The following is a 27,159-nucleotide window of genomic DNA, read 5'->3' on the forward strand; positions in this document are numbered from 1 at the left end:
AAGCCCCTGAATTAGTACAGATTGTGACAGAAATCTTTTTGACCTGATATTGAAAAATGTGCAAGGGGTCCAAACATTTATTGGTGCTTAAAATATTCCAAGCACTATTCTAAGTAACTTATATGTAGTATTAACTCATTTAATCCTCACAACAGCTCTATGAAGTATTATTATTGCCCATGTCTGTGGATGGAGAAGCTAAGTCTTTGAGACTTAACTAACTTGCCCCAAACAAAAGCCAGTAGCTGAAAAAATTGGGGTTCAAACCTTGGAAAGTCAGCTTCAGAATGCAATGACTGCTACACTGAACTTACAAGTAGCCTTATACACAAAAAAGACCCTGCGCCTACAGTAACAAAGAGAACTAAAAGAAACTAAATCAAACTTTGACTAGAGGGTACAAATAAAGGCTGAACAAGACAGAAAAAATGAGTGACAAAAAGGATCAGGTTAAATAGGATCTGCTTCCAAAAGAGTAGTTAAATGTTTGTAATTTTACTCTAATGGACCCTGTTTGAGAGGGTGAAAGAATGTCAAGAGAAAAGCCATGAATTCCAAGGATACATCTTAGGAAGCAAAATTCTCCAAAGTTTCTTGAGTGGTATCAGCCATTAACCTTGTGGAGGAGAAATAGCTGTTAGGCTTTTTGTGTGAGTTGCCCAGAATGATCTTGTGATTGCACGGTCTCTGGGTAAATCCAAATTAAACCAAGTTCTAGGGCTGGAGAGAAGAGGCCAGAATGCAAAGACATCACTTTAGAAATCCATAGTCATTTGCTCGGTTTTCCATGTTCTTATGTGCTCTTAGCCTGGCCTTTTTGTTCTCACAAGATGTTTGGTTTTATTTTGCAGAATCACACTTTCTTCAAAACAGAGCCCAATAATTAAACAGGTGTTACAAGCAAAGCCCAGAGAATGTACAATTTAAGAGCAGAGTTAAGACTAGAAGTTCTCCCTCTTGAATACCAGATCTCAGTGAACAAAATTCTCTCCTTTATTCTCTTAAATATCAGTACTTATGATGCAAAAATAAAAGTCCACAAAACTTACTGAGGATAAAATGTTTCCACACACTATATAAAATCTATAAATACAACAAGAAGCTGAAAAGAGTTTCAAATGAGGTTGTGAGAAGTTTGCTTCAAGTTTAATACCTTTTTCCTGTTAAATAACAAGTTAGAATACCTTTACAATTACAAAATTAAGCCTCTGATACTATATTCACATACTCAAAGAATAAACAACTTCAAAAGTAACATTTTACTTTGGTAAAATAAGCAAATAAATTGGCAACATTGTCAGATAATGTCAATCTAACATTTTACTTAGTAAATATTTGTAGAAAATCTGTAAATGGTATAAATATTTTTCAAAATGCTAAGTAAAAGAAGCCAGACAAAATAGATTATACATTCTATGATTCCATTTATATGAAATTTTAAAAATTTGTAAAAGTAATGATAGAAAACGAATCATTATTTGTCAAGGGCCCGGGGTGGTGGGATGGGGTTGACTGCAAAGGGACACGTGAGTTTTGGGGATGAAGGAAATGTTCTACATCATGATTATAGTAGTAGATAGATGACTGTATGTATGTTTTCAAAACTCACTAAACTTCTATAATGAAAAGTAGAGAAAAATATTACGTGAAAATTATACCTCAAAATTTTAGAAAAGATTATATATAATAAATCAGCATACTTTCAAATAATCATTTCAGTAAAAACATTTTAATAAACAAATATTTATTTGTAGAAAATCTATAAATAATATACTTTTTTCACAATCATAAGCAGTGTTTACTTTCTGACATTTTTATAAGAACTATTTTTTTCTAGAAAAACAAGCAAACTAAGAAGTACTTAAAAAGTGACCTTAGGGCCAGTTAGCTCAGTTGGTTAGAGCCTGATGCTGATAACACCAAGGGTGCCGGTTCAATCCCCACATGGGCCACTGAGAGCTGCGCCCTCCTTAAAAAAAAAAAAAAAAAGAAAAGAAAAAGAAAAAGTGACCTTGAACACAATTTAAAACCCTTCAATAATGTTTCCTCAACTCAGTATGAACTTGGCAGGTCTCTGCTTTTCCCAGAATATAACTGTATAACAGAGGTTGTACAGCGGCCAACTAGACAATATAAGTGAGTGGCATGGAGCAAGTGGTACTGTCATAAACTGGAGAGTACATGGCTCTTCTCAAAAGAGCTGCCATCACTGAGTCCTACAGATTGACAGCAGGATGGAGGACATGCCTCAGTGTAGCCTGAGCATCTGAAGTTTAAAGAGAAGTATGTCTGAAGTTTAAAGAGAAGTAGGAATCTGGACTTTTATGTGAACTTTCATGATTTTTTTAGAATGATGGCTCAATTTATATATATATATATATATATATATATATGGCATGTGTGGGCCAAAGAAACCACATCCACAGGCAGAATTAAGACCTATGGTCCACAGTGCATGCTTTGTGACTTTTTTAATTACAAAGGCTTGCCATTTTTCTAAAGGCTTACATCTTTATTTGTAGTGAGTCTAGAGTAAGGTGGAATATTAGTGCAACCAAAGTAAAATTCGTCTCAAAATTACATGAAGGCTAGTCATTTCTGGCTATTTTGCTGAAAACCAAGTCCTGTTTACATTTCTAAGCATACTGGTTGGTAATAAAAGGAAAAATCAGTTAGAATGAAGAAAGAAAGGATGAGGAGAACCAGAAGAAAAATCACAACTTTAAGATCAGAGTCAGCTTCTAGACTCTAGAACAATAAAATAATCCACGTGTTGAAATTTGAGAACTTCATTGCCCCAACTAGTCCAACCTGGCTGTAAATTTCGAGCAAACAATTCCAAATATTGCCCTTCTGGCTTGACATAGTCTTTTAAAACCTCTGTTGAAAGAAGAGAAAAACACAAAAATTATTATTAAGAAATCAATATCCTTTTAGTAGTTAAGAATAGAAAAGTGAAATGTTTCCTTAAAAAAAAAAAAAAGACAGCAAATTAATTTCAAGGATTTCATCACAGGCTTTAACATTTATAGATAGAAAGTTATTTGAAATAAGCACCCTTGAGATTGGGAACAATACCATCAGAACTTTCAGTAGTCCTGATTTATTGGTTTTCATTTGTAAATGAGAAATGAGGATTTTAACACCCACACAGGTGACTTTTCAGTTTTCCAATACTGCTGACATATCTCCTGAGTACTAACTCAATCTATTTTTTAATAAATGTAATCCATGCATGAAAAAGGCTATAGCAACAATACACAGACAACCCACTTTAAAAACTAAGATAAAATATAAGTCTCTGAAAATATATACTATGCTGAAAGAGCAATAAATGAAGAGTTGGACACAGATAGAAATATTCAGAAAATACAACTAACACATAACTATACCTCCTTAGCTATAACTTGATAGTACTAAGAACATTCCTTCATTTCCAAATTATAGATCCTATTTACCTAAAACTTCACATTATTTCCACAGTTAAGTATTCCTTATTCAATGTAATAATAACTAATAAAAGTTGTATTTTGTTGGGGGAAAAGTACCTTATAAATATTGGCTAAACAGCTGTGATCTATATTAACAAAGAAAAGAATGCCATAGAAGCTTTTTCTTAAGCACATGCTCATTTGGATGACAAATATTTAAATCAATTTAACCTTGACCACACTGCTAGTTAGCTATATTAACAACCAATTACAGAAACTGGCTATGAAAATAATTCAGGGATGAAAAGTCACTAAAACAGGTAAAATATAATTCTTAATCACTATATAAGATTGAGCTTGGAAGAAATCTACCCTACTCCCTTTAGGAATGAGAAGGGTTCCGTCGGAATACTTGATAGAAGTAAGGTTTAAAAGACAATATATCAAAAAATTTTTGTTTCATAATATTCTTCAATTGCTCTCACAGAGAAATAATTGTTTATTTGTCTAAAAGCACTGGTCCTGTTTATCAAAAATCAAAGAATTAAAAGTATTGTCTATAACTCAACTGAACTCAAATTTGGGTTTTGATAGCTTCTAGGAAATGCTGGCATAAAGACTTCTAGTCCTTTCATAAGTATATAATTAAATGTTACTAAACTTGAAAGATTTCCCCAGAGTCTTAGAGGACAATAAACCTGTATCACTTTTCCATTTTATCCCCCATGAATTCAAAGTGTTACCAAGCCTCAATTTACGTTTAATGTAGTCTAAGGTTATACTGAACCAATATTTTGTTTTTGCTTATTTGTTCAGTTTTTCAGTACAAAGATGTTAGCAACTCTATTTTAGAACTTTAAACTGGAGTCTAACTAAACTGGAATCAGCCAGTCAAAATGTTTACACTTCTGGGCCTCCACTATAATAAGTGCTATGAAATTTAACAATGGAAACAGTTTTCTAAGAGTTCACAATCTAATAGAAAAAGATGGCCAGGTACTTGGGTTGGAAAAATACATACTACCTAAATCTATTTATCACCTCCCATTTTCTCAGTGTAACACATTCCTGTATGACATTTTTTCTTTCTAGTTGACAAAAATAGAAAATCAAGGAGTAATGTCTTTACAATGTAAAATGTTTAATTTCAAAAGAAGGCAAATTAGAAAGAAATGTTTTATTCTTATTAATTTTAAATATCAATTTAAAAGTAAATGCAAAATATTAAAAGTTCTCATTATAAAAGAAAAAAATGTTAACTATATATGGTGATGAATGTTAATTAGACTTGTTGGTGATCATTTTGCAATACAGATGCTCTTCAACTTCCAATGGCATCATGTCCTGATAAACTCATCGTAAGCTGAAAATATCGTTAAGTCAAAAATACATTTAATACAGCTAACCTACCAAACATCATAGCTGAGCCCAGCCTACCTTTTATGTGCTCAGAAGACTTACATTAGCTTACAGTTGGATAAAATCACATAACACATTATATATACTATAGATTATTAGTTGTTTACCCCCACAATTGAGTGGTTGACTGGGAGCTGCAGCTCAATACCACTGCCCAGCATCACAAGAGAGTATCATATCTCATATCACTAGCCTGGGAAAAGATCAAAATTCAAATTCGAAGTATGGTTTCTACTTAATGTGTATCACTTCTACACCATTGTAAAGTCAAAAAATCTTAAGTACAACCATTGTAAGTTGGAGACCATCTGTGTGTGTGTGTGTGTGTGTGTGTGTGTGTGTGTGTATATACACATATATATAAAATCATTATGTTGTACACCTGAAACTAATGTTTTATGTCAATTATACCACAATAAATAAGTAAATGCAAATATATAAATTTAAATATAAGTATGACATGTACATACTTTGATAATTACTAACATCTAGCATTAGTAAAACATACTTCTAACCAACAGAGAGGTGGTAATCCATGCATTGCCGGTCATTCCCCTTTTGCTCTGGGATCAAGGAGCAGGGTTGAGGAACAAGTGGCTCAACTAGTATATAGAAACTTATCAAACTATGTTTTACCCTTCAGATAGAAACTGTTAGTGAGTAAAGTAGTAAAAAGGATAAGAAATTCCTCTAAGGTAAAATATGAAAAACAAAGTGTGATTCAAATACCTTTTTTTCGTAATTACTATTAAATCTTCAAACTTAAGAACATGCATTTATAATGTTATGTGGTAAGTCACAGCTATTGAGGGCTTATCTTTCAATCTAAGGAGGACTCTTCAAAACATAAAACTAGAGTAAGTGTATAATTTTGAAATGGAAAATGTTGCTAATTTGGTCTTTTTTTATATTTTACAAAAGAAAATCGTGGTGCTTCTAAAAGCAAAAGAGAGAACATTTCATTTTATGAATTTGCATAAAACAGTTTAAAAACATTTACATGTAAAAGTTCTAAGCATTACATATACAACATGTATTATCCCGAATCTTAGAGTTACGATTCCAGAGTAAAATATACTGCAGAAATCTGAAAGTTGCTTTCTGGTGGCTTTAAATTATATGGCTCTACACAGAAAACAGAAGCACTTGTTATAAAGTAACATGAACTCAAAAAAAAAAAAAGATTACAGATATTTCTTGTCTATACTACTTAACCAAAACGTAAGAATTACATATATCAAGTAATGCAGATTCCGCCCCCCCAATCCAACTTTTGTTTTTAAATGTTCTCAATCCTAAAAATGTGTTTGTGCTGCACTCTACTGGGAATATGGCAGAACCGCATTTCATAGATACAAAATATAAGCTATAATACTAATTTTTATTAGTATTAATAAAAGACTAATTGTTTTAACTATTTTAAAACTTTGTCTCTTATTTCGAGTCTCAGCTTTTGGATTTTTAAAAGTAAAATAATAAGCCCTAAGGCAAACATTAAATTAAGCTTTGGTACCCACCAACAGATAAAGAAAATTCAAATGAGAAGAATACAAATTAGATTTCCTTCATCAAATATAACTGGTGCCAAACAATTTTATTTTTTCAAAGAGTACAATCTCCCTTTTTATTTAAGTCACATATTTAATGCATTAAAGAATCTATAACAGTGCAAAGTTTAAAGGTGATTATTTACTGAGAATCCTTCTAAATCAAAGAATGAATCATCAGGTAGCTATCTGAAATTTCTCAAATGAAGTAACACTCTAATATTTCTTCTGCATAAACAATTTAAGATAACAGAAATCCTAAATGCTATCAATAAGAATTCTTTTGAGAATTTGTATTCATTTTCCCATGTATCCTAGCTCATGTACTATCCCATATTCTGCAAAATAATATGATAGGCTGGCTGCCTGTGGTGCTGCTGAGTGACAGCTTGAAAGCTGGTTTGTTTTTTTAAAAGCAGGAATCACCAAATTAATAAATTACATACTTCTGAAGAAATTATTTGAATAGTAAACTTTAAATATCAAATTCAGTATCTCTGAAGGACTTACATTCCTATTTTTTTAAATTCTCACTTGAAAAACTTAGAATTTGCTGAGCTTCTACTATATGCTACAGAATTTCAAATATATTATAATAAATCCTCACAACCCTTAAAGATTAAATATCATTATTCCCTCTTTAAATGAACACTTTAGCAGAGTCAGAACTCAAACTCATGTCAATCAATCTCCAAAGTCAAAACTTTCCACTATTCTTTGCTGCTTAGTTTCATTAAACAATAAACATTATACTAAAGCATTAAGACTAGTAAGACTTGCAGATTGCAGCAATTACCTTTCCAATGGTTCATAAAAGCAACAACTACCTCAACATAAAACTGAGAGTACCTTCCAAATATCAAGGGAATTCTAGCCATCTTTCTGAATGCTATTCTGAGCTCCCAGTTTTAGAACTAGCAAGGTATAGAGTCCTGGTAGCAAAAACAAGTCCCTTCAGAGGCCCCATCAGTTTTCATTCTGTCAAGGTCGGTGATGAGGTAAAAATCAATAGCAAAGACAACCTAAAAACAGTTGAAGAGAAAAGGCTGAAGTAATATAAAACTAATTGAGGCATCTCTTAAAAATGCAATACCAGTACAGCGTCAGTGCCTCCTTCCAGGACATGCAGAAGCTGTCCCAAGATAAGTGGATGCCTGGAAGCCTCCATGGCCCTGGAGAAGAACCTGAACCAGGCCCTTCTATATCTACATGCCCTGGGTTCTGCCCGCACAGACCCCTTTCTCTGTGACTTCCTGGAGAACCACAGCCTAGATGAGGAGGTGAAACTCATCAAGAAGATGGGACCTGGCTAACCTCTGCAGGCTAGCCAGCCCTCAGCGGGGCTGGGTGAGAGTGTCTCTTCGTAAGGGTCACCCTCAAGCCCAGCCAGGAGCCTCCAACAGCAGCCTTTAGGGGCCCTTCTGCATCCCTCTGTGGTCAGGGCTTCTGCCAGGGCCTCTACCTGCAGCCACCAGGCAGCTTTTTAACCACAGAACCCTCTCCAAGTCATGGGCCAAATGGAAACAGTAAGTCTTTTTGCATCAAAAACAAACAAACACACAAAAAACTATTAATAAGTTCTGCTACAAAATTTTAGAATATTAAAATAACATATCTGATTTAATTTCTAAATCTCTAGATCGTTCAAATACTAAATTCAATCCTTCTTTCAATCTGACAGAAGTCATAACAATTCTATTTATAAAAACATACCAGCAAGAGGTGGCTTATGTGAGTGAAGAGTACATGGCACACTGACAATTAACTTGTGATCTGGAATGGGGAGCACTTTCACATCTGCATTCCTAATTAAAACAGAACAACAAAGTAAATTACATTTTAAAGGACTTTTTTTTATATATAAGCCACAGTGGTCTTAACTTTTCTCACCTTTCAAATAGTATGAATTTAAAATGAATTTGATAGAAACAATAATGGAAATCAACAATTTAAGTATTGAGACATTTCCAGTAATTTCCTTTTCTACAATGACATTGCACACTAGATAAAACAAGAGATAATATAAAATTACATGTGCCACACCATTCACACTTCACTGGTATAGTTGCAGATTTTCAAAAGTGTAAAAATTAGGGGAAATAAATTATCATTGTGTTAATAATTTTTAAAAGCTTAAAAATTAATACATTTATACAATTTTGAAAAATCACCTTTCCTACCTTAATGGTAAAGCAGCTTTTTCTCGAACTCTCCCCAGTACAAGACCTTCATAAGGCTTTTTGTGTGGAGAATCTAATGGGAACACAAACTCTCCTGAATTGGTGATCTGATAGAGAAGAAGTCAAAAAAAAAACAAAAACAAAAAAATAAAAAATATCTGTAAATATCCAGAAAAGGGTTTTTCTTCCCTATCACTATAAAGTTTCCACCAGAGGAAAAGAAATTATTAAACCTCTAGACTAGTGCTGTCCAATAAAAATATAATGTGAGCCACAAATGCAAGTCACATATGTAATTCAATTTTCTAGTAGAAACATTTAAGAAAAGTAAAAAGAATGTGGTGAAATTAATTTTAATAATATCTTTAATTTAATCTAACATATCCAAAATATCATTTCAATACGTAATCAATTCAAAAAAGTTATCAAGGTATGTTATATTATTACTTTCATACTAACTCTGAAATCCAGTATATATTTTACACTTAATAAATACCACATCTCAATTTGGACTAGCCACACAGTAACTACCATATTGGACAGAGCAGCTATAAGGGACTAAAAAATACTTTAAATATCACTTTATCATCTTGCACACAAACATCTCTACTTTTCACTAACATTTATTCCTGGAAAGCATGCCATCATTAACACATTTATTCATTTATTCAAATAACATTTAATGATGACTGTCAATGTGACTAAGTAGACTGTAATATTTTCCTTTATTTATAGGAAACAGTGTCATTAAACACTGTCAGAGCAAAATTAATAATGAAAGCTCAGGGATTGATAAAATAAACAATAGTCTAATCTCTTGGCATTATAAATCCAGAAATCCAATTTTATCATTTCGCCCTGGAGTGATGAGACTCTCAAAGACTCACATAAGCTCATCAAATTCAAAACACAATTTATAATAACACTATCAATTCATTAATTAACCACAGAGATATACATATTTTCATTATCAGAATATTCATACCTTCTATCTATGGAACCCTTTACCCCACATCAAAGTACCTAAAAAAACAAATCTGTAAAGTCGTTTTATCGCGTCTAGGGCCCATGAGAGACATCTACTCTATACAATACTGTATAAACAGTGGAAATCCTTATTCTTTGGATATTTTTTATACTTAACACAGATTACTCCTTCTATTATAATAATATATGTAACTAACTACCTAATAGTGTTTCATATAATACATTGTATTTTTGTTTTAAACTCTGATTTTATCATACCATCTCTTACAACTGATTACTACTACAAAGGAATAGTTTTAATTTTTACATATTAACAGTTTACTTGTTTTGATTTCAGAAAGTAACCTTTTCCTGACTTTGACCCCAGTCTCTGACTATAAAAGAACTGTCATAATGGAGAGGATGGAATAGGGTTTTATATTCCTGTCATGGTCTTATACCAAATCAACCAAAGCTAAGCCCAAAGTACATCATAAAAGCAAAGATACAATTGTAAATGTCTGTCAGCCAAGTCTCATAAAATAGGTGTAAATAAACAATGTACACAGCTTTTACAAGATAATCCAGTAGACTACAAAATATAAACAAAACATATAAAAATAGAACTCTCCTGTGTCTAACACAAATATACCAGCTATATAAACATTAAACATTCAATTGATAATAACCTGGTTTATCTTTTTAAAATTTAGGGAGGTTTTGTGGAATTTGTCTAAGTAGAAAATGTATCTTTAAAAGGATTTTCAGTGAACTCTGACTGATGCCTTATTTTTCTTTATTCCTTGGTATTCTTACAGCAAGAGAATACATTAAAGATTGTTCAACCAGTTTGAGAGTTAGAATCATTTCTTTTAAAAAATAGGCACAGCAGCAGTAAGGCACTGAAGGACCTAAGTTAAGATTTAAAGTGTGAAATGTTCTTGGTTCTAGCATCTTCACACCTCTTCAACACTGGATTACTTTCCTATTCTCCCTCCCTTCCCTAGCAACATAAGAAAAAGGAAGGAAGGAAGGAAGGAAGGAAGGAAGGAAGGAAGGAAGGAAGGAAGGAAGGAAGGAAGGGGTGACTGAAACTGTAGATGTGTAAAGAGTAAGAAGATGAAGGGTAAGACCATTTTTATGTTTAGTGATGGACGGATTTCCTCAAAGTTTTTGTTTGTTGTTTTTTAAACTACAGACATCGGAGCTCTCAAAAATGTCATCCTGATATCTCCGTGAGTGATTTACTAAGGCCAGCAGTTTGGGACTCTACTACAAAAAAAGACAGAACAAACAGGTAAAAAGCCTTGAGAACAAGAAGAAAAAATATTTAGCAGCAAAGTAAAAGTTTTAATTAGACCATGTTGAAGGACTAGAGCAGTGACATGTTAAGCATTAAAAAGTAGATGCTACCTTTAATGTGACTTATATGTCACGCTACATTAACAATAAGTTAACTCCTGAACTTACTTTTACCCAGTGCCATTCAGCAACTAACTCCACAGACCACGAAGGATAAAGTTCTTCCTTTACAAAACGTAGGTGCTTCTGTCTATTGGTCACCCACGTAATAACAAGACAGTCTGGAGCAGCCAGTTTAGGGATAGGTATTTGCTTTATTTGTAGTGGTGATAAATAACTGTACCTAAAAATAAACATAAATAATATGAGCAAAACTTGCTGCAAAAAAAGAAAAATAAGCAGGGTGAAGACCTGTATTAACACTCACTCCACAAACAAAGCCCTATAGGTATCTATTTATAGGATAACTAAATATGAAGCTACAGTGACACCCAGTGGACATATTGTTACATGCAAGTCAGAAATAACTTCATTTTTCATTTTTAGTAGTTTAAAACTGTTTATCACTTCTAAATGCATTACATTTTAGTAATTTTACTAATATTTACAATGCTTTTTTCTCATTCAAAATTAAGCAAACATGGTTTGGTTTCCATAATCTGTACATTACACAGGGACCCCATCACAGCTAGTTTTGACACTACTATCTCAATATTTTACTATATTTTCAACCCTTGATCTATCATCCTGCTTCTTTCGTTCTTCCCAATCAATTCCACTGGGCTCTCTGAAACCCTCATGCTTTCATTACAATAAAATAAGATAATTAAAAATTCTTGCACCTCCTGGCTACTAACAGCATGAAGTCTACTTTCTCTGGCTAGAACACTACTTGCTCTACAATACCCAGTCAAATGACTGTGGCCCTTTCTCCAACACCCAGTACACAACAGGAAAAGGAGAGGTCAGCATTCTCCTAGCTCCCCTATTGCTGCTTCCAGGATATAATTCATCCATCTTTGCACAAAATCCCCTCCTCTTTGAGAGGTATGCTATCCAGCTACGTTAGCCTCTAATGTTTCTTATTGAACCCATTTCATCCTCATTCTCCATATTCACTGAGGACTTAAGCCAACATAAATTGTGCCATTATCTTGGGCAATCTGAATGCAGAATCTATATATAATGTGCACACTTCAACTATTCTTCCCTTAAATAAATACAATCACCCCACTTCAATAATCCATTCCAATAACCTAGACCTTGTCGTCTCTCATACTTGCTCCATCTCTGAAACCATGAACATTGATCTCTGGCGATAACCTCCTATCCCTCACCTATTCTTTGACTTTATTAAAGCATCCAGTCAGTGCCCCATTCCTCCACTATTTTGAGTCTCTATGAGTTTCCTCCTATCCACACTTGTTCCTCTTCCCCACAGACTACCAATCACCAATCACTTCATTGCCTTCTCACTAACACTCTTAACTCCCATCCTACCCTTATCTTTCTCACAGCAACTACAAACCTTCAATCTTCAATTCAATTCAATTTCTTCACGTGGGAAAAATCAAGTGGAGAAAAATGCAGAACTGAAGAATTGGGTCAATTAAATCCATTCTCACATTCTCAAAACTACTCAATTCTTTTACTTATCCTTGGTCAACTACTACAAACTCCCATCTCTTTTCAAGTCTCCCAAACTCACTCTTGGCAGAAAAGCCACCAGACTCCTTCAAATACCTAACCCTCCCAACCCTCCTTATAACACCTTCACTTATCTTTCTCTACACATTTCTTCTTAAAGGAAATGGCATGGCTTCACGTATTTAAAGCCTATACCTCCAGGTGTGTTCTCTTATTCCCATCTTCTAGTATCTTGTAATGCTATTCCTGCCCTCCTGTATTTTCAATCACTCTAGTAGTTCCTTACCATGAACCTATAAATATGCTTATACTATCCAATTTGCAAGAGGAGGGGAGGGGAGGAGAGGGGAGGGGAAGGGAGGGGAGGGGAGGGGAGGAGGGAAAAAAGGAAAAAAGAAAAGAAAAAAGGAGAGACAAATTCTCTCAATTTGGTCTCCTTTTGTCTACAGCTAAGGACTTGTATGCATTTAGTCTTTCTACTTTCCTTTATTCCACAATTGACTGCAATGAGGCTAATACTACTATACCTGCTCTGGAAAAAGTAAATAACATCCAATGGCCAAATACAAAAAACATTTGAATCTCGTTCTAACACATGGCAACTGTATGATGTCAGAAAGTGATCAATAAATATTTCTTAAATAAACAAATGAGTAAAACAATTCTGATCTCATGCATCCACATTTCCTGCACCTAGACCAGTGCTCTTCCAGTAGACTAGCATTTTATATAATCAAAGCGATAATTTTAAAAGACTAAGTTTGCCACGATATGAAGAACATCAGGTCAAAATATGAAGTTTGGGTTGCCGGTTGGGGGGCTAGGTGAAAAAGGTGAAGGGATTAAGAAGTACAAATTGGCAGTTATGAAACAATCAAGAGGATGTAAAGTATAGCATAGGGAATATAGTCAATAATATTGTAATAACTACGTATATTGCCAGGTGGGTACCAGAGTAATCGGGGTGGGGGGAGGGGGGTCATTTTGTAAATTATATAAATGTCTAACCACTATGCTCTATACCTGAAACATATAAAATAATATTGAGTTATTATTATTAATAATTATTATACCGCCTGCCCTGCTGGCTCCTGAGCTCCTTTCCTTCCTGTGAAACCAGAGCTGGGTTGGGCCTAACTCAGGATTTCAGTGGATTTAAAGAGACAGCACCATCCCTGTCAGTCTGGCTTCCTCTCCCCCTCCCCAGGTAGGGTCTGGGGCAGAGAGAGGACTGGAGTGCTTCTCGCTCCTCCCTTGCCCTGGGCTAACTCCTGGCCTTTGCTCCAGTTGTGGTACCAGGCTTTTGGCACTCCTCTCTCCCAGAGCTTTGGGCGGGTGGGGTGGGCAGGGGTGGGCTGTGGTTTCCTGTGCTGGCTGTTTGTGCATGACCCAGAGTACCCGGCCCCCTGCCTGGGCTTCCTGCCCTGTCTTGTTTCCTTGTGCCCCCCCCCCCGCCCCACTTCCACCCCCATGTGAGGGAGAGCCAGGGATTGGGCAGCAGACTTTGCAGGCACCTCACTGCCAGGGCAGTGAGGCCACACTGGCATGGCTGAAGGAGCCAAGTGAGGTGACCTCAAGCTTGTCTAGGCAATGCCACTTGTCTCCGTAGCCTCCAGAGGCACAGTGGGCACCAGAATGGGTAGAATCGCCTGTAAAAACATCAGACTAGACCCCAGACTAGAAATGTCTGGGGCCAAGAGTTTCCATGTCCCTGCAGGGCTGGGGGTTGCCTGACATTACCCTGGGGATGCAGGTAGGGTTGGGCTGGAAACTCCCAGACAAAAATGGTTGATTTGCATGGTTTCCTTGGGCAGGAGATGGGGGAAGTGGGGAGAGCTGGTAAGAACCAGGGCAAGGGGAAGGCCCCCTGAGCCTGGAAGTCCCCACATAGAGGGTCCCAGAGCAATACCTTGGTCCTTGAGCAGATTTCCTGCTGGGCTATGAATCCTTGACCTCCTCATCGCCTGAGTCACTACCTCAGGAAGAAGTGACCTGGGTGGTAGAGGAGTTTCTAGGGACCAAAGAGTCCCAACACCCATGAGAAAGGGGATTCAGGACCTTGTTGTCTTAGGAGCTGCATTTCCCTAAGCCAAAGACCAAGGATCCCATCCCTGTTGCTCCCTGCAGGGCTCTGTCCTTTCAACCATCACAAGGTGTTGTAGCAGCCCATTTCCCCTCTAGAGGTGTCTGCCCACTCCATGTGGGAGCATGGACCCTCTAAACACTCTTGTAGGCGTGCTGGAGAACCAGAGGCTCCCAAGAGGGTGGTGTGGGGAGCAGGAAACAGTCAGGTTGCTAGAGGTGTGTGAATGCCCCCTGTACTTAAGGCAGTTGTGTTGAGCAAGGAGCTGGAGGCTCTGGGCATCCATGGAAACTTTCCTGGTATCCCTCCCCGCCCCCAGCCAGGGTCAGGCCCTGCTCTGCCCACCCCCCCAAAAGTTGCACAGGAAAGACAAAAGATCTGCTCTTTGTCTGAGCAGCCTCCTGGGTTCCATTCTCATGGGTATGCTCTTGGCCTTTCACTCAGGTGACTTGCACCTGCTGCATATTTGTGATCATGGCTCCACTCCCCACTCTACCCCCTAAGAGGGAGCCACAGTAGAGTGTTCCCAGAGCCCCATCCCTTTCCTTTCACCCATCTCAGGAGTGCCTGGCCTGGTGATGGGAAGCCCGCTTCATTCATTGTTTATTTAAAAACTGCACCCACCAGGACCAGTCCTCCTGCCTTCCATCCGGAGGCCTCCCAGGCCTTTTCTGGGACAGTTTGCAAGGAGGAGGGGTCTCTGGGAGCTGGGCAGACTCCAGAAGGGTGAAAGGGGGGAGGTGCGAAAAAAACAAACCGAAAAAAAATAATAATATTGAATGCAACTGAAAATTTAAAAATGTAAAAAAAAAAAGGATACGCATGTTTCAAAATGGGCAAAAGGCATGAGAAGGCAATAGAGAAAAGAGGAAATAAAAGTGCTTAAGAAACAATAGGAAACGATTTTGTCTAACTGCTACTCAAAGAAATAAAAAATGTTTAAAAATATTTCTTAAAAATGAAGTTTGATGGTCCCAATAACTGCATAACTTGATTGCCTTAATTTTATTTAATTTGGTTGATTTTGGAGGAGAAGGATGAAATAGTCAAACATCTTTTTCTACTTCTAATCTGGAAATCACTGAGCAAATTTCAAAATATGCATCTTTAAAGTGTTGCAGTGGAAAGTATGCAGCATCACCTTTGTAGTATTCTCCCCAAAATGTTTAACCTGAATCTTATCATGAAGAAATAATCAGACAAATCCAAATAGTGGGATATCTACAAACAAGGGGCATGGACTCTTTAAAAAGAGTTAATGTCCTAATGATAAAAAATGACTACATTAAAAGAACTAAAGAAAAATAAAGACCAAATATAATAAGTGATCCTTGATTAGATCTTGGATCTAAACAGTAAAAACAAAAATATAGCCATAAAAAATAGTTTGAGGATAACTGGAGAAATCTGAATATGTAATGTATATTTGATAATATTATTGCCAATAGTAACTTTCGTGGGGGTGATAACAGTATTGTAGTTATATAGAAGAATGTCCTTGTTTTCAGGAGATGCATGCTAAAGAATTTGTGGGTGGAATTATTATATCTGTAACATCAGATAAAAAAGCAGAGAGATGAGAGAAAATACACACAAATGTGGTCAAATAAATAACTGGTGAATCTAGGAGAAGGGTAATTTGATATTCATGTACTATTCTTTCAACTTTTGTCAAAGGTTGGATCCTTTTTTTTAAATCAAAAGTTAAAGGAAAGAAGCAATACAGTAAATCATTACAATGAGATCATAAATATACACCTACAAGATATATGGGAAAGAAAACCAAAACTTCCAAAATGTGTTGTGTACAATTATAATCAAATACTTTAAATGAAGGGAGGGTCTATTACTCAGAATTATAAAAATTTGTGCCAAAAATGCTGCTAAAAAGATCAAGCACTTGTCAACTTTTTTAAAAACTTCTGTAGAGTATTCAAGAATAAGATGCAAAAAAAATTTATCAATTTTCATTAAAATAAAAAGCAAGTGAAATTTAAGCTAGATGTTTCTTTTTAAATAATTCTTGGAGAAAACTGGAACACATTACCAAGTACTATTACAAAATTGGCCTCTTTGATTCCTTTGAACTTAACACTGAACTGTAATAAATGATGGAGAACAAATCATCTTTTAAACAAATGATGCTAGTTCCCACCCAGCCGCCACCATATATATACACATACATTAAACAAGGACAATCCTATCATATATGACATAGATTACCTTCCAGGAGCTGAGGGCAAAGGTCAGATTATTAAGGACAACTATGTTTTGGTACATACATCTAAACTTTAGAATTTGATATCAAAGAAGGCAAAAATGTTGCCTTTTGCTGCTACATAAATATCCCTGAACTGGTTTAATCTGTAAACTTAGCCATTAATATATTACTTTTAACATTCTTAAACCTAAATATGGGGCTAGTTCAAGAGAATTATCTAGTTAAAAGAACTAAAAATTTAAAACTAAAGTGTTTTAGTAGTTTTAGACAACCTATATCATAAATTAATGTTTTTATCATATGAAACTAGAATGTACAAAGGACAACAGCTTTTAGAAAGCATATCTAATAGATAATTTACTTATACTTACCTCTTACTTCTTTTAACTGATTTATTCTGCCATGGTGGATCTATCACAATTACATCATACGTTTTCCCACCTGAAAAAAAAAGATACAATTTCAGAAACTACCTACTCTATGTGATCACTTTAAAAAATAAACATGTTCTTCAAAAACTGAAGTGTATTCACTACATACATATAATGGAATGAACAAAGGAGTTGTAGCATTTACTCAAACAGAATTTATCTAAAACATTAAGAGATTTCCCCTATAATTTCATATAACTAGGATTTTAATATGATTTCACCTACTACTATTTTTACAGAGACTACCTGAAAATAACTACAGCTCACTTAGCTGGACACCAGTGATTTGTAAAATGCCCTGTCTTCGCAGCAATATTAATACAGTCCTTTCAAACCACAGGGTTTTTTTTTGCTTTTTTAAAGAACTTTTTATATGAAATACACTTTTAGTCTTATTTTAGTTGTTTACTAGTGTCCTTTTTTCTGATCCAGGATCCAAATCAAGATCACACACTGCATTTAGTTGCCATGTCTCCTAAATCTCCTCCAATGTGGGAAAAGTTCCTCAGTCGTTCTTTGTCTTTTATGACTTTAACAGTTTTGAAGGCTACTGGCCAGTTATTGTATAGAATGACCCTCATTTTGAGTTTGATATTTCCTCATGATTAAATTTAGTTTATTTATTTCAGAGTATAAACAAATAACCTGAAGTAGTACCATGTCCTTATCAGAAAAACAAATCACGAAACACAGAATGTCAAAATGTCTCATTATTGATGATACTATCTTTGATCACTTAGATGAAGTAGTGTCTACCAACTTTCTCTGGTTTTCCCTTTGTAATTAATATTGTTGGGAGAGATACTTTAAGACTGTGCAAAATGTCCTGTGTCTCATCTTTTCACCCACTATTTTGATATCCAATTACTATGGTGTTTGCCAAATTGAAATTTCCTAGTTACATCATTCCACCCACATATTAACTGGAATTTTTTTGTCAAGAAGGCCTGTCCCTTCTCCTCCTTTTATAAACAAAGGTATATTTTCCTAAGTGTACAATCTCATAAGTAACAAAAAAATGGAAAAGCATGTTCAAACGCAGTATGATTTTCTCATTAATTTGTTATCCTGTCATTCACCCTGAAGAAGTTATGATACTGTGACATGAACAACCACTCGTGTAAGATGGCTTGATAGCAATTAAAAGAAGCTTTTCATTAATAAGCTACGTTACTTTAGTAATTTCAAACTTTGGTATAAAATGTCCAAATAACAATAAACAGCAGATTAAATTCAACTTGATCAATACCTCTTTTCTACGTCACTCCTTGGAATATTATAATCGCTGAGCTAAACTCCTGATACAGATTATCTCATTGTCATTTAATCTGCAAAATGACCCTCAAAAGTAGGTATTATGTTCATTTTATAGATTAGGAAACTGAGGTTCAGTTTTGTGAAATGCCCAAAGACTCACAGTTAAGTTTCCAAATCTAAATTCAAATTCAGTCTCATGCTCTTGGAGCATTAGGAATAGAGACAGTAGAAATGTAATGGCTGTATGCAATGTCAGAGGGGTAATCGATGGGGGAGGGGAGTTATCACTGTGTGACGGATATAAATGATAAATGTCTAACTATTACATTGTTTTGTACACCTGAAATTAATAATAATAATAATAAAACATACAAAGTAAAAGGAGCCAGAAGCAAAAATAATTAATTAATTAATTAAATAAATTCAAATTCAGGTATGTGTGACTCTGGAATTCAATATTTAAGTTTCTTAACTTTATAACAGGAAAATATTTCAAGAAATTTTAGACAATAAACTTGAACATTAGCTTAAAACGTAACCTAAAAGGCTAGGAATGGTTTGGGAATTAATATTCATATCTGAAGTGTTTCTACTTTGCTATGAAGTAAAGTTATGCAAAGTTATTTGGTCAAACCCAATTGTATCCTGAAGTCGTAAGTACGAAGCAATAACTGTATCTGCTCTCTGGGGGCGCTAGTTTTTGACTCTTGGTTCAAAATAAGAATTTAAAATTTTTTTAAAAAGCAAAAGTTTGTACTTTAAAATTGAATTTAAAAGCAAAATTAAACTAAGAAAACTGTTTACCCTATCCCCATAAAATGTTAGCCCTCATGCAACATTCAGACTAGCTCTTGACTTTTGACACTGCAGAAAATTTATCTTTTTCTAATAATAAACATAATTACTTACAATTCAGAAGTGGGTGCATACAAGAAATGTCAGACAAAAGAAAACTGCTTTTTGGTGGCAGCAAGTATTTCTGTCCCATTACAGTAATCATTTTTGTAAAGCTAGAGTTGTTTTCAACAACCCGTGAAAATAAATCCTGCTCTGTAACAGACACATCATCTTCCATCAATTGTAATGTCAGGAGCTCCATTTCATTCAGGGAAGGCAAATGCTTTGCCATTTCACATAATTCTGACAAATTGCAGGTATCAAGTGGTAATGTAATGGGCTTTCTACACTTATCCCGTTTTTCAGAAAGTGGATGAAGAAAGCCACTTTTAAAACCTTCTTGGATTAACTGTGAAGATCCATCCAAAATCAGCTCCCTAATCTGTAAGAAAAATTTTTTTAAGTACATTAAAAAGTCATTGACATTTAAACCACTTTCTAAATAATGATATTCCTCCTGTGCTTTGAATATTTGAACCTATGGATTGAAATTAATATTCTTAAGGCTTACAGGAAAATAATTTTATACTCCAATGAAAAGATGGGAATGTATAAGTATACCTTTGAACCGCTGTTTCCTAACTGGGGAATGAAACACACCTCATAAATTCACCGAAAATTAAACAACCAAACAATATATGTAAGAAAATAGATCCTTAAAAAGGTATAAAATGAGTTTAATTATATGTTTGCAGAAGAAAGTGGAATTTCTAATTTGTAAAGAGAATTAAGTTTAAATCACAATATTTAATCTTAAACTTTTCTAATGATTTCATTTTAAAATAAACATACCTTTGATTTTATAAAATATAGCTTGAATTACTAAGAAAGAAAAAAGTAACTATAAAATAAACATATAAACGAAGTTTTACAATTATACAACTATAATAATTACAAAAATAAAAGCCAGGTTCCACTTTTGGATAGAGTACCTTTCATCTAAAACTACTTAAAAAAAATTTTTTTTAAAGGCTTTCAGACCTTGGATGGATGTCAAACAGTGCAGAACAGTGGTCCCTAAAACAGGAGAAACAAAGGATTGTTCTAGGTTACTGCGTTGAGAAAGTTTCCAGGCAGCACCACAGGAAAGGAGACTCATTCAGAGTCCTGCAGTTTCTCCGTGTTGAGAAGAGAGAGCTGGGAGCGTGGAAATGCCAAACAGCTGGAGTTTTCAGGGAAGGGTACCAGAGAGGAGAGAGCTGCACAGAGAGAGGTCTTGAAGTCAAGTCTCCAGCTGAGTAGTGATCAACACATACATGCACTGAAACTACCCAATGAAAAAATCAGATGAAATGATCAGAGGGAACAATCCCCAGAGCTCACACAGGGCTGGGAATATTTAGTGCTCCCAGTGGCCAAAATGGAAAGGTAATTTCACAGGGCATCAGGTAGACTATACTCAGAAGGGCAGTGACTCAATAATGGGGAAAAAATAGCTGTAGACTAATGTCTGCTCTGGTCCTCACTAAAAAAGCTTAAAGGAAATTTCAAAAGGATCAACCAGTTTCAAAGTAATTGTGTCCAAGAACAAAGCTCAAGAATATTTATAGGAATATGAAAATATCCAGCACCTAACAAGCTGAAATTGAATTCTTACAAAAAGTAAAAAATTACCAGGAATATAAAGCAGCAGAAAAATGCAACACATTATAAACAAAAAAATTCACTCAATGGAAACACACAGAAATGACACAGATGATACAATTAGTAGGAAAAGTTGGGTAGGTTTATTTGCAGCCCATTTAGAAACATTAGAAAAGGATAGTAAGGCACTTACTATAACCATATTCGTTCAAAAAGTGTAAAAAAAAAACACATTAAGAAGATACATGGAAACTATAAAACAGACCAATTGAGTATCTAGAGATGAAAACTACAATGCAAAAATGAAACTACACTAGACTGGATTAACAGATTAGATAATGATTAATGCACTTGAAAACAATGTAATAAAAGTGTTCAAAACGAACGGGAGAGAAAAAATATTTGAGAAGGTAATGGCTAAAAAAATTCCAAATTTGCTAAAGACTATGAATTCAGATCCAAGAAGCTCAAAAAACAGAGGAGGATGAGGAGGAGTAGAAAGAGAAAGTGAAGGAAAAGGAGGAAGAAACTACATTAAGGAATACCATAATCAAGCTGCCGAAAATCAATGATAAAGAGAAAACTTTCAAATCAGCCAGAGACTTCCACTTCCAACTAAGATGGAGTAACAGGGAAACAGCTTTCAAGACACTGGACATTAAGGCCATAAAGGGCAGTGAAAGAAATCATCGGTAAGCCCTTACTAACTGCCTGGAGAGTTTCCAGGCCACAGGAAGGAGGAATCTGGGCAGAGCCTAGAAGAAATCCAGAGGTGAGGAGACAGAGCTGAGAATATGGGGCGGCCAAGACCATTAGAGTGCACAGGACAGAGCACCAGAGATGAAAAAACTACACGGAGAGAGAACTCTGTAGATCTGCAGGTGGTCACACTGTAGAAATTTCCCTAAGTATTGATCAGCTAGAGTGTGTGAGGGAACTATGTGAGGCCAGGAAAAGGACCACCAAAACAGACTAGACAGTGCCTGGAGCTCCAACAGGACCAAGAACAGTGCCTGTTTCCAACACTCAGACTGGAAAAACCTCATGATTCACAAGGCAATTGGGAGAATTCACCATGAGTCTCTCTGTGTGAGCAGAGGCAATGACAGCTTTCAATTCAGAATAAATTTTCAAGGATATTTCTATAGTATGGAAGATGGAGCTTGTGTCTCCCTCCAAGGCAGAAGGCAGATCTGTTTGTTGTCCAAATTAATAAAGGCTCCCTGTAGGGCAAAAGGTTGGACAAATCTGCTTGCAACGCATTCAGAAGGGTTCCCTAAGCTTGGGGTTCTTTAGCTATGAATCCAAACTACTACACACACAGCATCCAACGAGGCTATTTGGCCTGATCCCATGGGACTTGGAGTACAAGGGAAGTCTGTAAACATAAAGCACATGCTTCCTGCTATGCAGGGAGCAATAAAATCCTTATTTTAACAAAATCTTAGGTCTATTACTTGCTAACTTGTTAGCTTCCAAATAGGGTCAAAGCTCAGACCTGTCACGGTTCTTGACAGGGTATTAGGTAGATCACAGATGTTGCGTCAGTAAGAGAACATTAAACTTAGACCAAACACTATTCTAAAGTCATCTAAAAAAAAAAAAATCTACCCACCAATTGATAAACCAATTAAACCAAGAATCTCTGAAGACAGAAGTTCTGAACAACATTCTCACCCAACTTGATCTGACATTCACAGAATACTGCATCCAACAACTATAGAACACATATTTGAAAAGAATATACAAAATGATATAAAAAGAGCACATGGTACACTCACAAAGATAACTCATACACTGGACCATAAAATAAGGCTTAATAAATTTAAAAGGACTGAAATCATCAGAGTATACATTCTTCTTATACCCCAACAGATTTAAGTTAGAAATCAATAACAAGATATCGAGATAACCCCCAAATATCTGGGAATGGAATAGCACACTTCTAAATAATTCATATAGGTCAAAATGACATCACAAGAAAAATTTAAAAATATTTGGAAGTGAATCAAAGTGGAAATAGAAGATATGTATCAAAATATGTGAAATGCAACTAAAGCAGTGATTCGAGGGGAACCTACAGCTGTTAAGTACTTTCATATTAGAAAAGATAAAAATCTAAATTCACCAACCTAACGTTCCACTTTACGAAATTAGGAAAAGTTGGGGGTGGCCAGGTGGCTCAGTTGGTTAGAGCATGAGTTCTGAACAACAGGGTTGCCAGATGGATTCCCACATGGGCCAGTGAGCTGTGCCCTCCACAACTACAACTAGATTGAAGACAACGAGCTGCCGCTGAGCTGCTGGAGAGGCAACTGGATGGCTCAGCTGGTTAGAGCGCGAGCTCACAACAACAAGGTTGCCGGCTCAATTCCCGCATGGGATGGTGGGCTGTGCCCCCTGCAACTAAAGATTGAAAACGGCAACTGAACTCGAAGCTGAGCTGCGCCCTCCACAACTAGATTGAAGGACGACTTGGAGCTGATGGGCCCTGGAAAAAAACACTGTTCCCCAATATTCCCCAATAAAATTTATACAAGAAAAAAAAAGTTAGGAAAAGTAGAACAAAGGAAACCAAAAGGAAGAAAATAATGAAGAGCAGACATCAACAAAATAGAAAGCAGATAGACAGTAAAGAAAATTAACTGAGATAAAAGCTGGTTCTTTGAATATACTTGATATCAAATCACATATCTGATAAGAAATTGATATCCAGAATATATTTTTTAAAAAACTCCTAAAACTCAAAAACAAAAAAATAAACCCAATTTAAAAATGAGAAGGACATAAATAGACATTTCTCCAAAGAAGATATACAAATGGCCAAAAGCACATAAAAAGATGCTCAACATCAAAAATCATTAGGGAAATGCAAATCAAAACCACAATGAGATACCACTCATACCCATTAGTATGGATACTTGAAAAAAACACACACAAAATAACAAGTGATGAGGATGTGGAGAAATTGGAACCCTTGTGCACTGCTGGTGGGAATGTAAAATAGTATATGTGAGAGAATAGAAAATAGTACATATATTGGTCTCTGTCCTCAGTTCCTGGTACAGAGCTCCTAAAACTCTTTTACATTCCTAAGTGATAAGAGCATTAGGAGCATCTTTTGTTCTAATAAGGTGACCCTGGGTGGGTTCCTGGATGGCTCCTGCATGGGTGCTGATTGCCAGAAAGACCAAGCCATGATTTGAAGCTTGGAATTTTCAGCACCCTCCCCACAACTTGTCAAGAGAGAGGAAAGGGGCTGGAAATGGAGTTTATAATTGATCACGCCTACATGAGGAAGTCTCCATAAAATCCCAATAGTACGTGGTTCAGGGAGGCTCCAGGTTGGTGAACATGTCCATATAGGGAGGGTGACACCACAACTCCACAGGGTCAGAAGCTCCTGTGCTCGGGACCCTCCCAGACCTTGCCCTGCATATCTTCTCATCTGGCTATTCATCTGTATCCTTTAATAAACTTGTAAACGTAAGTGTTTCCCTGAGTTCTGTGAGCTGCTCTAGTGAACTAATCGAACCTGAGGAGGGGGTCACGAGAACCTCCAACCTCCAGCAGGTTGGTCAGTAGCACAGGTGACAACCTGGGCTTTTGACTGGCATCTGAAAGGGGAGGGACAGTCTCGTGGGACTGAACCCTTAACTTATGGAATCTGATGCTATCTATGGGTAGATAGTGTCAGCTAGTGTCAAAGAGATTTGCTTGGTATGGGGAAAACCTCCACACATTTGGTGACCAGAAGTGTTAGAAGTGAAGTGTACCTTGTGAGTAGTAAAGGAAACTCACAGGAAAGAAAAACACAGGAGGGAAGAACTGGGTTTTCCCCTACATAGAAAAGAAAAAACTGAGTTTTCGTTTTTTCCCTTTTACAGTACAACCACCACGGAAGACAAAAGGGCAGTACCTAAAATAATTAGAAATAGAAGTATCACATCATCCAGCAATTCCACTTCTGGGTGTATTCCCAAAAGAACTAACAGCAAGGACTGAAACTGGTATTTATATACTCATGTTTATAGCAGCATTATTCACAATAACCAAGAGGTAGAAACAACCCAAATATCCATGAACAAATGAATATGACTAGGTTAACAAAATGTGGCCTTTAGAGGGAAGGGGAGGTGGGGTGTTATTGCTGAATTAGTAGAATTTCAGCTTAGAATGACAAAATAGCTCTGGAAATGAATAATGGTGATGGCTTCATGACAATGTGACTGTACTTAGTGCCAGTGAATTGTACACCTAAAAATGGTTAAAATGGTAAATTTTATGTTATGTATATTTTGCCACAATAAAAACACTGACCAAAAAAAGAAGCTTGCTCTTTGAAAACAGGTCAACAAAACAACAAGCCCTGAGCTATAAAAAGAAAGAACACAAATCATCAATATCAGGAATGAAAAAGGGTTATCACGTATCACCAAAGATCATACAGACATTAAAAGCATAATAAGAGAATACTGTGAATAACGTCACTCCAATAAATCTGACAAGTTGGGTGAAAGGACAAATTTCTTGGAAAACACAACTTGCCAAGATTGACATAAGCAGAAACAGAAAACTTGAAAATCCCTGTTATCTATTAAAGAACCTGATTTTGTTACTAAAAAACCTTCCCCAAAAGGAAACTCCAGGCTTAGATAATTTCACTGGTGAATTACATCAAATATTCAAGGAAAAGAAAAACACCGATTCTATACAAACTTCAACAAAGCATGTATATGGATGTCAAATAGCAAATGAAGATTCTCAGCATTATTAGTGACTAGAGAAATGCAAATTAAAACCTCAATAAGACACCACTCACTATACACTTATTAGTATTCCTAAAATAAAAAACCTGATGATATCAATGCTAGAGAGGATATGTAGCAAATGGAACTAACACATTGCTGGTGGGAAATGCAAAACAGTACAGCCACTTTGGAAAGCAATTTGACATTTTTTTATATAGTGAGACAAACATTTACCAGCAATACCACTCCAACATGGAAATTTAAAACTCTATTACAAACACACTTAAGCAAATCTCTAGAAAACTATGATATTTCAATGAAATTTCATATCATGACAATTAAAACACAACATATCAAAACCTATGAAATGTTGCATTGCCCCGAGAAAAATTAGTAACACTGAATACTTCTATTAATTAAAAAAAGAAAAAGGCAAATAAATGACTTAAGACAACTCAGAGTCAGAAAAAATAGACTAATATAGATTAAAGCAGAAATAAGTTAGAAAATTTAAAAAGTAAATTAATTTCAAAAACAACGAATAAATTAGGTAAACCATTAACTAATCAAAAGAGTTACTCTCTTTTACTCTCAAAAGAGAATAAATATACAAGATAATGAAGGTAAACTAACCACAGAAACAGATTATGCATAAATAAATTTGAAAATTGGATGAAACAGATATATTCTAAGATGATTTACCAAGATTGACTACAAGAAAATTTTTTTTAAAAATCTAGAATTTCCAAAAAGGAAAAAAAAAGTTGTCAAAGGAGTATCCCCACAAAAAGCAACACACTGAGATGGTTGCAAAGGGGAACTCTACCAAACTTTTAAAGAACAGATTACTCCAAAGAACTGGGGAGGAAAAAAAACTTCCAACACTGATATATGTAAATATCTGTATATTACATAGATAACAAAAAATTAAATATAGCAGACCAAGCTCACTTACAACTGTCCCAAATAAAATATTAGCAAATAAAATCCAGCAGAATATTTGAAAAATGATATGTCATGGTCATTCAAAATATATACTACAGAAGCAAGAATAATTACATATATGAAAAACTCAAAAATATTAGAGGAGAAAAATCATCTATTCAATCTCCACAGATGCTTAAAAAACATTTGATAAACTTTAATAACCATGTTTGATAATAATACTCAAAAAATAAGAGTAGATGAAAACTTCCTTGCTATTTCCAACTCAGCCCAAATCTCAGAATTATGCTTAATGAGGAAATCATCTCCACTAAGCCAGGAACAATACAGGATAGATACTCTCACAAGTATTATTTAACATTGTATTGTATTTTCCAGGCTATATAATTAGAAAAGAAAAATAAATTAGAGACATAATAATTGGAAAGGTGTTAGTAAAACTATTACCATTTGCAGGAGTTATAATTATTACTGGAAAACCCAAGAAATTCAATACCA

The 27,159-nt window shown here is 35.4% G+C and overlaps 1 protein-coding gene across 4 annotated transcripts in view; it reads right to left on the bottom strand.

Annotated features, from left to right (window-relative positions):
* METTL4 (methyltransferase 4, N6-adenosine) overlaps positions 1–27,159 on the bottom strand; it is a 58,065-nt gene that overhangs the window by 24,457 nt on the left and 6,449 nt on the right. For 2 of the 4 annotated variants that reach the window (XM_019755695.2, XM_019755694.2), the window contains exons 4-9: positions 19,394–19,763; positions 17,168–17,237; positions 11,014–11,188; positions 8,578–8,684; positions 8,111–8,202; positions 1,728–2,880 (exon numbers count right to left, since the gene is read on the bottom strand). In XM_019755695.2, coding sequence (XP_019611254.2) covers positions 2,735–2,880; positions 8,111–8,202; positions 8,578–8,684; positions 11,014–11,188; positions 17,168–17,237; positions 19,394–19,763 — 960 coding nt within the window. In that variant the 3' untranslated portion in view covers positions 1,728–2,734. Of the gene's footprint in view, positions 1–1,727; positions 2,881–6,425; positions 7,420–8,110; positions 8,203–8,577; positions 8,685–11,013; positions 11,189–17,167; positions 17,238–19,393; positions 19,764–27,159 lie in introns of those variants that run through there. The other 2 variants (XM_074340259.1, XM_074340260.1) reach the window with 2 other exon arrangements.

Source organism: Rhinolophus sinicus, linkage group LG09 (assembly GCF_036562045.2).
Source record: "Rhinolophus sinicus isolate RSC01 linkage group LG09, ASM3656204v1, whole genome shotgun sequence".
NCBI lineage: Eukaryota > Metazoa > Chordata > Mammalia > Chiroptera > Rhinolophidae > Rhinolophus > Rhinolophus sinicus.